Raw genomic sequence first — 12,334 nt, forward strand, 5'->3', positions numbered from 1 at the left:
AGTTCAACCCTATCTTGACAGGCTGTGCACCTGCTTCCGAAATTCAACAATATTGTAAGTATTTTCATGATATTTATATGAATGGCCCTCTGCTTCCGAAATTCAACAATATTGTAAGTATTTTCATGATATTTATATGAATGGCCCTCTCGGCAGTTTGTATGAATGGCCCTCTCGGCAGTTTGTATGAATGGCCCTCGCGGCAGTTTTTATGAATGGCCCTCTCGGCAGTTTGTATGAATGGCCCTTCCGGCAGCAGGAAAGTAAACATGCAATGGCCCCCTCGGAAGTTTGTATGAATGGCCCTCTCAGCAGCAGGAAAGTAAACGTGCGAGGCCCTCTCGGCAGTTTGTATGAATGGCCCCCTCGGCAGCAGGAAAGTAAACATGCAATGGCCCTCTCAGCAGTAGGAAATATGATGGAGATAATAGATAGGGCCCTTGTGGCTGAATGATCTTTCTTTCATCCATTGTATTGGCTGTTGATCCTTATAGTCGGATATGCCTTTTCGTCTTTGTCATGACCCTTTTTGTCAGATGTATCTTTGTGCTTATTTATTATGACCCTTTTGGCCTGATATGTCTTGGTTGCTTATTCTTTGTATGACCCTTGTGGCTAGATATGTCTTTTCTCGTTCATCTGTCGTATGACCCTTTTGGCCTGATATGTCTTGGTTGCTTATTCTTTGTATGACCCTTGTGGCTAGATATGTCTTTTCTCGTTCATCTGTCGTATGACCCTTTTGGTCGAATACCTCTTTGCCATTCATTTATTTTGTTGACCCTTTTGGTCAGATTTGTCTTCGTCGTCAATTCCTTTCGTGACCCTCGTGGTTATCTGACGTTAGGTTGAGTTTGCTTCTTGTCTTTGATTGATGACCTCTCTGCTGTCCTATTTAAAACCTGCATCCACAGAAAAATCATGAATTTTCTAAAAGGCCGGTTAGCGTTGCCGTCCTCCCGTCTGGCGTCTTCTCTTGATGCTCCTTTGATCCCTTTTGGGTTCGGTATTTCGAAAGATAGTTTTAGAGCGTACTTATACTAATGGATATATTTTGAAACTCTAAAGTAAAAATTTAAAAAGTGTGTGTCATTCTGTTTGAAAGTATTTTTTTTTTTTTGAAAAATTGTTTGTCATGACATGTATCTTTGAACGAGGTCTTCCGGCTCCCTCGGGAGGTATGTGTCACGACCCAACTAAGGGCCATACCGAGTGCCCGGGGCTAACCACCGTGCACCACTCATAGTACTAGTAATCATACTTATTCCGTGATCATTCGTTAATAGCCTGCTCATAATCATAGGGAAACCATTTTTATTTGAAACATAATTACTGATATATACATAAGCCCTCTGGCTATCAAAATAGTGATACATATATACACATGGGAAAAAAATCGTGAGACCATACTACCCACACATGCGTATCTATGAGCCTCTACTAGAGTACTAGACACATGGATAGAACAGGACCCCGTCGTGCCCGAAATAGATATATACACAAAATCATAAGCAATGGCACCTCCGGAGCAATGGAGTGCTCTCAAGTCTGCTGATAGCTCCTATGACTCTAGATCACCTCCCTGTCTACCTGTCGGCATGAACACAACGTCCAAAGAAAGGGACGTCAGTACGAGTATTGTACTGAGTATGTAAGGCAAAAATAAAATGAGCATAATAAAGAAATCCTGAAACATAAGGTGAAAACATAACCTGATTAGCCTTTAAGAGTAAATGCATTTTAAACATATCACATACATCAACTTATCACATATATAATCCTCATTTACCGCGTCTGGGTACCATCATACGCCGCCCACTAGTGGTGTCATGTCCGGCCCTCTAGGCACGGTAAAATTACAAGCAACCCGCATTAGCGGTGACATGTCCGGCCATCTATGCGCGGTATAATCACAAGTAGCCTGCATTAGCGGTGACATGTCCAGCCATCTAGGCGCGGTAGAATTGTATCATCGCGTACATTACATAAACTCATCATAAACATACATTAGAGTCCCAAGATAATCTACAACCATATCGGGGTGACGCAAGGGCGAGAACCACCGATTCTATTATGGGGAAATCATAATCATTGTACCTCACCTTGAAGGAACTAGTATCATAAGGTGGGTCTATCAATAATAATTAATGTCATATCATAGGCTTTGGAATCTCTATATGATGTTGACTCATATTTCCCGGAATGTAAGAAAGTCATAGAAGGAAAAAGGGAACTCATTTCATGAGAATCATGCCTTAGAAGGAAAGGACTAGCCTTTCATACCTTAATGATTTGTTAGCTCTATCCCTTGGTTGCTTCTCTCCAATGCTCACGTTTCTACCTTTAAGGAAATTCGTACCAAAATTAGATAATCGAAGACATACTTATGCTTAACTAAAGCCAACGAAAATCGGTTAACATCTTCCTTTATTTTGATAACTTCCTCCACATAATAATAATAATAATAATAATAATAATAATAATAATAATAATAATAATAATAATAATAATAATAATAATAATAATAATAATAATAATAATAATAATAATAATGATGATAATAATAATTCCCAATATCACAACAACAACCACCATATCTTAATCCCCAATTTCGTCAAGCTAGACATTATCAATCCCGACATTCCCTATCACTCCTTTATAACCCTAGCTATGGCACCATCTGTGTCCATCCTCATACAATGCCTCTACAATATCTTTACCACCATTCATAGAAAGATTGCACTCATTACATATCAAGAACTATGATTCAAGTCAAGTCATGATTTAAAAATATCTTTATTTTCATACTTGCACCTCATGTTCCCTTTTTCTCCATAATTCAAGTCTTTTAACCCTTCAATAGTTTAAATAACATGGAAGAATCATAAAACTTACCTTAATCACTTGGAAATAAGCCTTGAGTTACTCCACTCCATTAGAATGAAATCCTCCACTTGCATGCCAAAGAAATTCTTACCCTTCACAAACCCTAATAGGCTTCCTAGTATTTGAATCTCTTAATCCTTGGCTTTGATCTTGGCTTTTTGGTATAGATTGTTATGAAAATGGAGGGAGGGTCTTTGGAGGGTTCTAGAGAGATATAGAGTCTGATATTTGTGGAAAATAATGAAATAAAACATGGGTTCTTATATTTATAAACAGGGCTGGAAACTTCCAGATCGGCGAGTCGACGAGCAGGGTCGACGGCTCGTCGACTTACGCCGTCGAACCGCCACCTGAAATGTCTGAGTTCTGAACCCTGTCGACGGCACCAGTCGAAGGTTCGTCGATGTGTCGATTGTTCGTCGATGTGTCGACGACTCGTCGTCGTGGCCGTTGATGCTGACTGGTTTCAGCAGTTGCCAGAACTGCTTCGCCTTACTACGATTCGATTCGTTTCACATCCAACTCCCCTGTAATGTCAAGGATGCCTACTTATATTCCTGTACACATACAACGTAAAGTATCTCGAGAGTAAAGCTCTGGTGCGGACTACCGAACCGAGGGTATACACCGCCAATAAGTCAAAATCTACTTAAAATAACATGGGAGGTGTAACAGTATGATTGCTGACTTCTGAACTGGTAGAATTTTCTCGAAAATTCTGCCCAAATTTTCTGATCTGCTTTGAGAAGCCCTTGCTTTGTTTTGTTATGCAGGAAATTTTGAGGTTCTCTAAAAAATTCTGCCCTAGTGTATGGCTTTTTTTTCCATTTTCTTTATTAATTGTTTGTGGTAGGAATTTTTGACACCCTCTCAAAAATTCTGCCCCAGTGTAGAGTTGACGCAGGCTAATTCTTGCGTCAGTCCTTATAGCTAGACCACATTGATTTCTCCTGCTCTATTGCCTCTGAGGTTTCATAAGGGTTTCTTGGGTTTTTCTTTTATGACGACCGAGCTCGAAAGCACCTACGTATCCTGTCGCAGTAGGAATTCAGGTCGAACGTAGTTAGGAACAAAGTAACTGAGCATTGGTTTTACTAATAATGTGACCGGGTCCGATATGGACTGCCTATGTATCCCACCACGGGAAAGTCAGGTAAATGCGTAGTTCATTACATAGACAATTTATTTTTTCCTATTCTATAAGAGAAGTGCGATTTCAAGAAAATGATAATGCGATTTTACAAGCAAATAGAATCCTAAACATAGTATCTCTTAAGTGCGTCTGCATTGATAGCTTTGGGACACTCTTGTCCGTCCATCTCGACTAGGACTACGACTCCTCCTGAAAGTACTTTCCTAACCATGTACAGTCCTTTCTAGTTCGGCGTAAACTTTCCTTTGTATTCTTCTTGATGAGAGAAGACTCTCTTAAGTACGAGTTGACCGATTTGAAAGAGTCGGGTTCTGACCCGCTTGTTGAAGGCTCGAGACATTCTTTGTCTGTACAGCTGTCTTTTGCATACCTCTACCATTCTCTTTTCATCTATCGTGGTTAGCTTCTCGTAGCAATTTCTGACCCATTCTGCATCGTTTAGCTCTGCCTTTTGGATGATTCTGAGTGAAGGGATCTCCACTTCTACGGGTATGACTACTTCTGTACCGTAGACAAGGAGGTATGAGGTTTCCCCGATTGAAGTTCAGGTTGTCGTTCTATACCCTAACAAAGCATAAGGCAACTGCTCGTTCCAATTCTTGTAGTTATCGATCATTCTTTTCAGGATCCTCTTGATGTTCTTGTTGGCAGCCTCTACGGCCCCATTCATCTATAGTCGGTAGGCGGTAGAGTTTCTGTGGGTGATCTTGAATTGTTCACATATGTCTTTCATCAAATGGTTGTTCAGATTGGCACCATGTTTGTGATAATGGATTCCGGTACACCGAAATGACATATCAGATTGTTTTTGACGAAGTCAGCCATGACTTTCTTGGTTACTAATTTGTGTGAAGTTGCTTCTACCCATTTGGTAAAGTAGTCGATGGCATCTAAAATGAAATGATATCCAATGGAGGTCAGAGGCTCGATGGGTCCTATACCATCCATTCCCCATGCCACGAATGGCTAAGGCGAGAGCTCATTGCATGTAATTCGCGGGGGGAACCTTAATCAGATCTCCGTGTATCTGGCACTGATGGTACTTTTGTACGAATTTTCACAAATCATGCTCCATGGTCATCCACTAATATCCTGTCCTCAGGAATTTCTTAGCAAGGATGAATCCATTCATGTGGGACCCGCATGCCCCTGCGTGCACCTCTTTTAGTAATTTTGTAGCCTCTTCAGCGTCCACGCACCTGAGCAACCCAAGTCAGGTGTCCTTTTGTACAAAACTTCTTTGTTTAAGAAGAATCTATTAGCCAACCTCCAAATGGTCTTCTTCTGATTTTCTGAACTCTCTGAGGGGTACTCTCCTTTCTTTAGGTATGTCTTTATGTCGGCACACCATGGTTGGTCATCCGGCCTCGACGTGGGCGTAGTGAGCCTGTTCTTCTCTCAGTGTAATCTCTAGTGGACCAATGTGAGCACTCTCGGGATCTTTGGATCATGGAGGCTATCGTAGCCAATGCGTCTGGAAACTCATTTTGAGGCCTCGGAGTATGCCTGAAATCAATACACTTGAATCTCCCGCACAATCTTTGCACTAGATTTACATATGGGAGTATCTTATCATTTTTGGCCGCCCAATTCCCTTTCACTTGATTTATGAGCAAATCGGAGTCCCTGAATACCAACAACTCTTGTATGTTCATGTCCAACGCCATCCTGAGGCTGAGGATACATGCTTCATAGTCCGCCATGCTGTTAGTACATCTGAAGTTGATCTTTGCAGCCATCGAATACTGTTGTCCTGTTTCTGATATTAACACTGCCCCAACGCCTGATCCTTTGTAATTGACTCCACCATCAAAGAATAGTCTCTAACCTGAGTATGGTTCTGTCACCTCTTCCTCCATAGCCATTACTTCTTCCTCTGGGAAAAAGTCTGTAATGGTTCAAGTTTGTCATCGACGGGACTTTCTGCCAGCAAGTCAGCTAGGGCTTGTCCTTTGATTGCCTTTTGTGCTACGTTTACGATGTCAAATTCTCTTAGTAGCATCTTCCATTTAGGCAACTTCCCCACGGGCATTGGTTGCCGAAAAATGTATCCCAATGGATCCATCCTGGCTATGAGGTGCGAGGTGAACACTGACAGGTAGTGCCTCAGCTTTTGAGTGATCCAGGTTAGGGCACAACAATTTTTTTCTACGAGCGTATACCGTGCCTCGCAAGATGTGAAGTTTTTACTAAGATAGTAGATGGCATGTTCCTTTTTACCTTCCTCATCATGCTGGGCGAGCATGCACCCAAAAGCGTTTTCTGTTACTAATAAGTATAGTAACAGAAGGCTCCCAGGCCCAAGTGGTACTAAGATAGAAGGATTGGAAAGGTATCTCTTGATTTTGTCAAATGCTTCTTGGCATTCTTCTGTCCAATTCGTGGGAGCGTCTTTCTTAAGCAATTTAAGGATTGACTTTATAATCACAGTTGACTGGGCTATGAACCTCCCAATGTAGTTTAACCTTCTTAAGAAGCTCATGACTTCTTTCTTAGTCTTGGGAGGCGGCAACTCCCGAATCGCTTTGATTTTTGTAGGATCCAGTTCGATACCCCTGCGGCTGACTATGAATCCTAGCAACTTACCTGCAGGAACTCCAAATGCGCACTTTGCAGGGTTCAACCTCAGATTGAACTTGCGAAATCTGTCAAAGAACTTGCGCAAATGCATGATATGTTCTGAGCTTTCCCTTGATTTTATGATTACATCATCCATATAGATTCCAATCTCTCGATGCATCATATCGTGGAACAGGGTAGTCATACTCTCATGTATGTAGCACCAGCATTTTTGAGGCCGAACGACATTATCCTATAATGGTAGACTCCCCAAGGGGTTATAAAGGCTATCTTCTCAGCGTCTTCTTCGCTCATGAGTATTTGATGGTACCCGACGAAACAATCCATGAATGACTACAGCTCGTGTTTGGCGCGTTTTGTCTATTAGAATGTGGATATTTGGGAGAGGAAAGTTTTCTTTTGTACTAGATGTTGGCCACCCGTGCACCCTGGATCCGAGTCATCCTTTCACTATTCCGCTACATGATTTTTCGAACAAGTTTGTGTTAGTTTGATGTGTTTTATGTGTTGTGCAGGTATTTCAAATTTAGAATGCTCGAAAAACAAAAAATGAGGAAAATAAGTGATCTATTTTGATAAGCATCAAGGACGGACCGTCAACATGCTCGACGGTCCGTCGAGTTGCCTCGTCGTTCAAGTTCCTGCAAAGTGACAAAGTCATCAGATCATCGACTTGCACCGTCGACATGATCGACGGTCCGTCGAAGTGCTTCGACGATGGAATTCCTGCAGAGTAAAAATATGTCATCAGATCGTCATTATGGTCGTCGAACATGTCGACGACCGTCGAAGTGCAACGACGACCCGTCAAAGTGCAAGCCGAGCTGGAACAGGACTGGATTGATTATTCCGAGTTTAACTTGTATAAATACCTGTTTAGGTTTTATTTTTCGGACATCTGGAGTTTTAGACTTGTAGTAATTACTTTTGAGTTGTTATTGCTTTTGAAGATTTTCCAGACAAATTACATTCATTACTTTCAAGTTTTATTCGTAAGTTCAATACAAAATTCAATTATGCAATCTTCAATCTTTTATTGTTTTCTTGTTGCCATGAGTAGCTAAACACCTTTACTAAGGTTGTGAACCCAAGGATGGGTGTGTTGTGATTGGGGATCGTGAAAGATATACGCATAATGGATTGTTAGGGTTTATTTGTTCTTCGTTTTCATCATATAGTTAGTGGTTGCAAACATTAGCTAACGCCATAAACTTTAGTTTATTTGGGAAAATAGCTAGGGTTAGGTAAGAACAAATAACAAGAACTCAAGGCTTTAAACCTTGTTTAATAAATTCACTTAGGAATAAGAGGAATTTACTTGGCATAATTAACCGTTCTTCATGCATACTTTCTTATCTTTGGAAAAAGCATAGAAAGAAATAATCTTTTCTTATTGGGAAATAGTTTAGATTCACATAGAGGTTAAGTGCATCCATACAAACGATCCATTAGAAGTATATCAAGATCGATACCCATGATCATACACTTTATCTGACGGGGACACAACCTTGGTTCTTTTTACCCATATATTTACAACTTTAAATTTCTAGTCACTTTAAATTAGTCCACAAACCAAAACAACTATAAAACCCTTTTTCTGGAATACACCAGGACCGCAAGATTAGTATAATACTTGTTTAGTAAACTTTTCACACCATATTCTCTGTGGGATTCGACCCCAACCTCGTTGGGTTACTATATTTGACATCGTCCGCTTTACGCTATTAAAAGTGTAAATTTGAGCGTATCAAATTTTGGCGCCGTTGCCGGGGAATACGGTTTTGAAATTACTAAATAGTGTTTACTCTTCTTAAAGTCTTTGTCATATTCCAACACACCTTGTTTGCTACCTTGTAAACCAGGTGATCATGGCCAACAACGAACTTCCAGTCGAGAATGTTTTTGCTGATGAATCAGAAGCAGATGAAGACTTTGCATCTGCAATCATTCATCCGAGGGTGATTGCTACTACTATCAAGTTTGATAATTCCCTCTATCATATGCTCAAACAAGAGGGATACTTTCGGAATGCAGTCGATGATGACCCTCACCAACATATAACAAACTTTCTGGATGTGTGCTCTCAGCATATCCAGCGGGGTGTGACTCAAGAAGCGGTTCGGCTGAAACTCTTCAAATATTCGTTAGCCGGAGAAGCGAGAAAATGGTTCACAAAGCTGCCCCGAAACTCTATTGCTACATGGGAAGAGATGGTCAAAGTGTTTCTCAGGAAGTGGTATCCCCCGAGTAAAAGAGCTGAAATTCGTGATCAGATTTACGAGTTCAAACAACGTAATGGGGAACAACTTTTTGAAGCTTGGGAGAGGTACAAAGAATATTTGGATAGGAGTCCAAACCATGGTTTTCAGATCAGATTTTGAAGGAGAAGTTCTATAGAGGGTTGGATCCTATGACCCAAGCGATAGCCAATAATGCTGCTAGCGGGTGTTTCATGAATAAGTCCTATGCTAATATTACTGATATACTTGATCGATTGACTACACACAGTCAAGCATGGCATTCAAGTAATTCTGATGGGCTATCACTTGGAACACCATTGATTCAAAATATTGTGAAAGATAGCCAGGAAACGCAGCAGACGTTGGCACAATTGGCCACTAGTCTCTCTTTACTGACAAAGAGGCTTGATGAGAGGGAATCGAAGAAGGTGAACGTGTGTGAAGATATCTCAGGCATGCCGCCTGGAATGTACCAATGCCAAGAAGGTCCATATCAAGAGGGTCCCCCTCAGCCAGTTGAGAATGTTCAATATGCAGATTATGTAGCGAAAGGGGATGTTTCTGGGCCAAATCAGAGATATTGGAGACCTCAACAAGGGCAGGGTGCATACAACCAAGGGAACTACAACAACAACCAAGGGAACTACAATAACAACTATGGTGGACCGAACCAAGGTAGATACAACAACAACAATGGTAACTTCGGGAACAGAAGTTCCAACCCTTACATTCCACCAAAAGGGCAGTCTAATGATCAAGGTAGTTCGAGGTTGGAGTCAATGCTTGAAAAAGTGTTGGCAAGTCAGACAAACACTGAAAAGACATTATCTGGGCTATCAGAGACAGTGGTTTCTCATTCAGCAGCTATTCAAAACCTTGAACAGCAGATGCGTGATCTTTCTAGAGAACAACATCCTGCTAGAAAAGGTGGGCTTCCTAGTGATACTATTCCAAACCCGAAGAATGGTGGGGGCGTGGAACGTACTTTTGCTATTAGCACGAGGAGTGGTAAAATACTTCAAGGTGCTGACAAGAAGGTGGTTGATCTAGATCCAATTATTGAGGAAGAAGAGGTGCATTCTGATGTGCCTATTATTGATGATGAGGTCCATGGTGAAGAAAAAGTTGTTGATATTCCAGAAGTTGCTGCTGATACAAGGAAACACACACGATAAAAGGGGCTCTTCGCCCTTTGACTCAGATGTACAAAGCAAAGCCTCCCTTTCCTCAGAGGTTGGCAAAGAAGAATGATGATGCTAAGTGTCAGAAGTTCTATGATCAGTTGAAGCAGTTAACAGTGAATTTTCCATTCTTAGATGCTGTCAAAGAGATGCCCGGATTTGCTAAGTTTGTGAAAGACCTGCTTACGAAGAAAAGGTTTGTTCAACATGAGACAGTGAATTTAACTCATCGTGTGAGTTCGATTATTGCTTCCACCACAGTTCAGAAGAAGGGAGATCCAGGGGCGTTTACCATTCCGTGCAATATTGGGCTTCATGCATTCGCCCGTGCTCTGTGTGATAATGGGGCAAGTATCAACTTGATGCCCCTTGCTATTTTCAAACAATCCGGATTGGGAATGCCTAGACCGACTTCTATGCGATTACAAATGGCGGACAGATCTATCAAGAAGCCAGTTGGGGTTATAGATGATGTGTTGGTGCAAGTGGGTAAGTTCATGTTGCCTGCTGATTTCGTTATTCTGGATTGTGCGGTGGATAGAGATATTCCCATCATCTTGGGAAGACCCTTCCTTGCTACGGGCAGAGCGCTTATGGACTCTGAAAAGAATGAAATTAAGTTCCGAGTGAATGATGAAGAAGTGACTTTCCAAGCAAGCAAGGGGATGAAGTTGCCAAGTGCTTATGAGAGTATCTCGGTTATTGATTCGTTTGATGGGATTGATGATGCTGTCGAACATAAAATGGAAGAAGAAAGTCTGGGAGAAGCTCTTGCTGCGGTTCTGATGAACTTTGATGCTTATGATATGGAGGGCTACGTGGAAACTATAAATGCGCTTGAGGGTCTGGGTTCTTACACTTACCACCCAAGAAAGCTTGATCTTGACCTTGCAAATAGAACTACTCCACCAGCTAAGCCTTCTATTGTTGAGCCACCAAAGCTTGAGCTTAAGCAGCTCCCATCACACTTGAGGTATGAGTTCCTTGGTCCGAACAAGACATTGCCAGTGATCGTTTCAGCATTACTGACTGAGGAACAGATTGAGCGTTTAGTGGAGATTTTGCGCGAGTACAGACGTGCTATTGGTTGGACCATAGCAGACATTCGGGGTATTCCTTCTGGTATTTGTGAGCATAAAATTCAGCTAGAGGAGGACAGCAAGCCGAGTGTTGAACATCAGCGGAGATTGAACCAAAACATGCAAGAGGTCGTGAAAAAGGAGATCATAAAGTGGTTAGATGTTGGGGTAGTGTATCCGATTGCAAACAGCAAGTGGGTGAGTCCTGTTCAATGTGTTCCAAAGAAAGGAGGTATCACTGTGGTGCCTAATGCAAAGAATGAGTTGATTCCCACTCGTACAGTTACTGGATGGCGTGTTTGCATGGACTATAGGAAGCTGAATACTGCCACTTGTAAAGACCATTTTCCCATGCCGTTCATTGATCAGATGCTGGATAGGCTGGCTGGGAGGTCTTACTATTGCTTCTTAGATGGATACTCTGGCTATAATCAGATCAACATTGCCTTAGAAGATCAAGAGAAGACGACTTTTACTTGTCCTTATGGGACGTTTGCGTTCAGCCGAATGCCCTTTGGGTTGTGTAATGCACCAGCCACTTTTCAGAGGTGCATGATGTCGATCTTTTCTGACATGGTAGAAGACTTCTTGGAAGTATTTATGGATGATTTCTCTATTGTGGGTGATTCGTTTGATGATTGTCTTGGCCATCTGGGTCAAGTGCTGAAAAGATGTGAAGAGACAAATCTCGTGCTAAATTGGGAGAAGTGCCACTTTATGGTGAAGGAAGGGATCGTCCTCGGTCACAAAATCTCTGAAAAAGGAATTGAGGTCGATCAAGCGAAGATAGATGTGATTGCAAAACTTCCTCCACCCATCTCAGTCAAAGGTGTCCGAAGTTTCTTGGGACATGCTGGGTTCTACAGGCGCTTCATCAAAGATTTCTCCAAGATTGCTAACCCGATGTGCAAGCTTCTTGAAAAAGAGGCTAAGTTTGTGTTTGATGACAAGTGCCGAAAGGCGTTTGATGAATTAAAGGAGCGCCTCCTGCTCCTGTTATTGTTACTCCTGATTGGTCCTTGCCTTTTGAGTTGATGTGTGATGCTAGTGGTTTCGCGATAGGTGTTGTGCTTGGCCAGAGGCACAATAAAATTATGCACCCGATCTACTATGCTAGTAGGACACTTAATGCGGCGCAGATGAACTACACGGTGACTGAGCAAGAGCTGCTTGCTATAGTATATGCTTTTGAGAAGTTTCGGTCCTATTTGTTGG

The 12,334-nt window shown here is 41.7% G+C and overlaps 2 protein-coding genes across 2 annotated transcripts; both read left to right on the forward strand.

The window, feature by feature from the left end:
* Window positions 1-9,029: 9,029 nt before the first annotated feature.
* Window positions 9,030-10,034, forward strand: LOC132047530 (eukaryotic peptide chain release factor GTP-binding subunit-like). Its single transcript, XM_059438562.1, has one exon. It carries the CDS (start codon window positions 9,030-9,032, stop codon window positions 10,032-10,034), a length of 1,005 nt encoding a protein of 334 aa, XP_059294545.1.
* A 26-nt stretch (window positions 10,035-10,060) lies between these two features.
* On the forward strand, window positions 10,061-10,670 carry LOC132047531 (uncharacterized). Its single transcript, XM_059438563.1, has 2 exons — window positions 10,061-10,529; window positions 10,582-10,670. Exons 1-2 carry the CDS (start codon window positions 10,061-10,063, stop codon window positions 10,668-10,670), a joined length of 558 nt encoding a protein of 185 aa, XP_059294546.1.
* Window positions 10,671-12,334: the final 1,664 nt, after the last annotated feature.

This window comes from Lycium ferocissimum, chromosome 2 (assembly GCF_029784015.1).
Source record: "Lycium ferocissimum isolate CSIRO_LF1 chromosome 2, AGI_CSIRO_Lferr_CH_V1, whole genome shotgun sequence".
Classification (NCBI taxonomy): Eukaryota; Viridiplantae; Streptophyta; class Magnoliopsida; order Solanales; family Solanaceae; genus Lycium; species Lycium ferocissimum.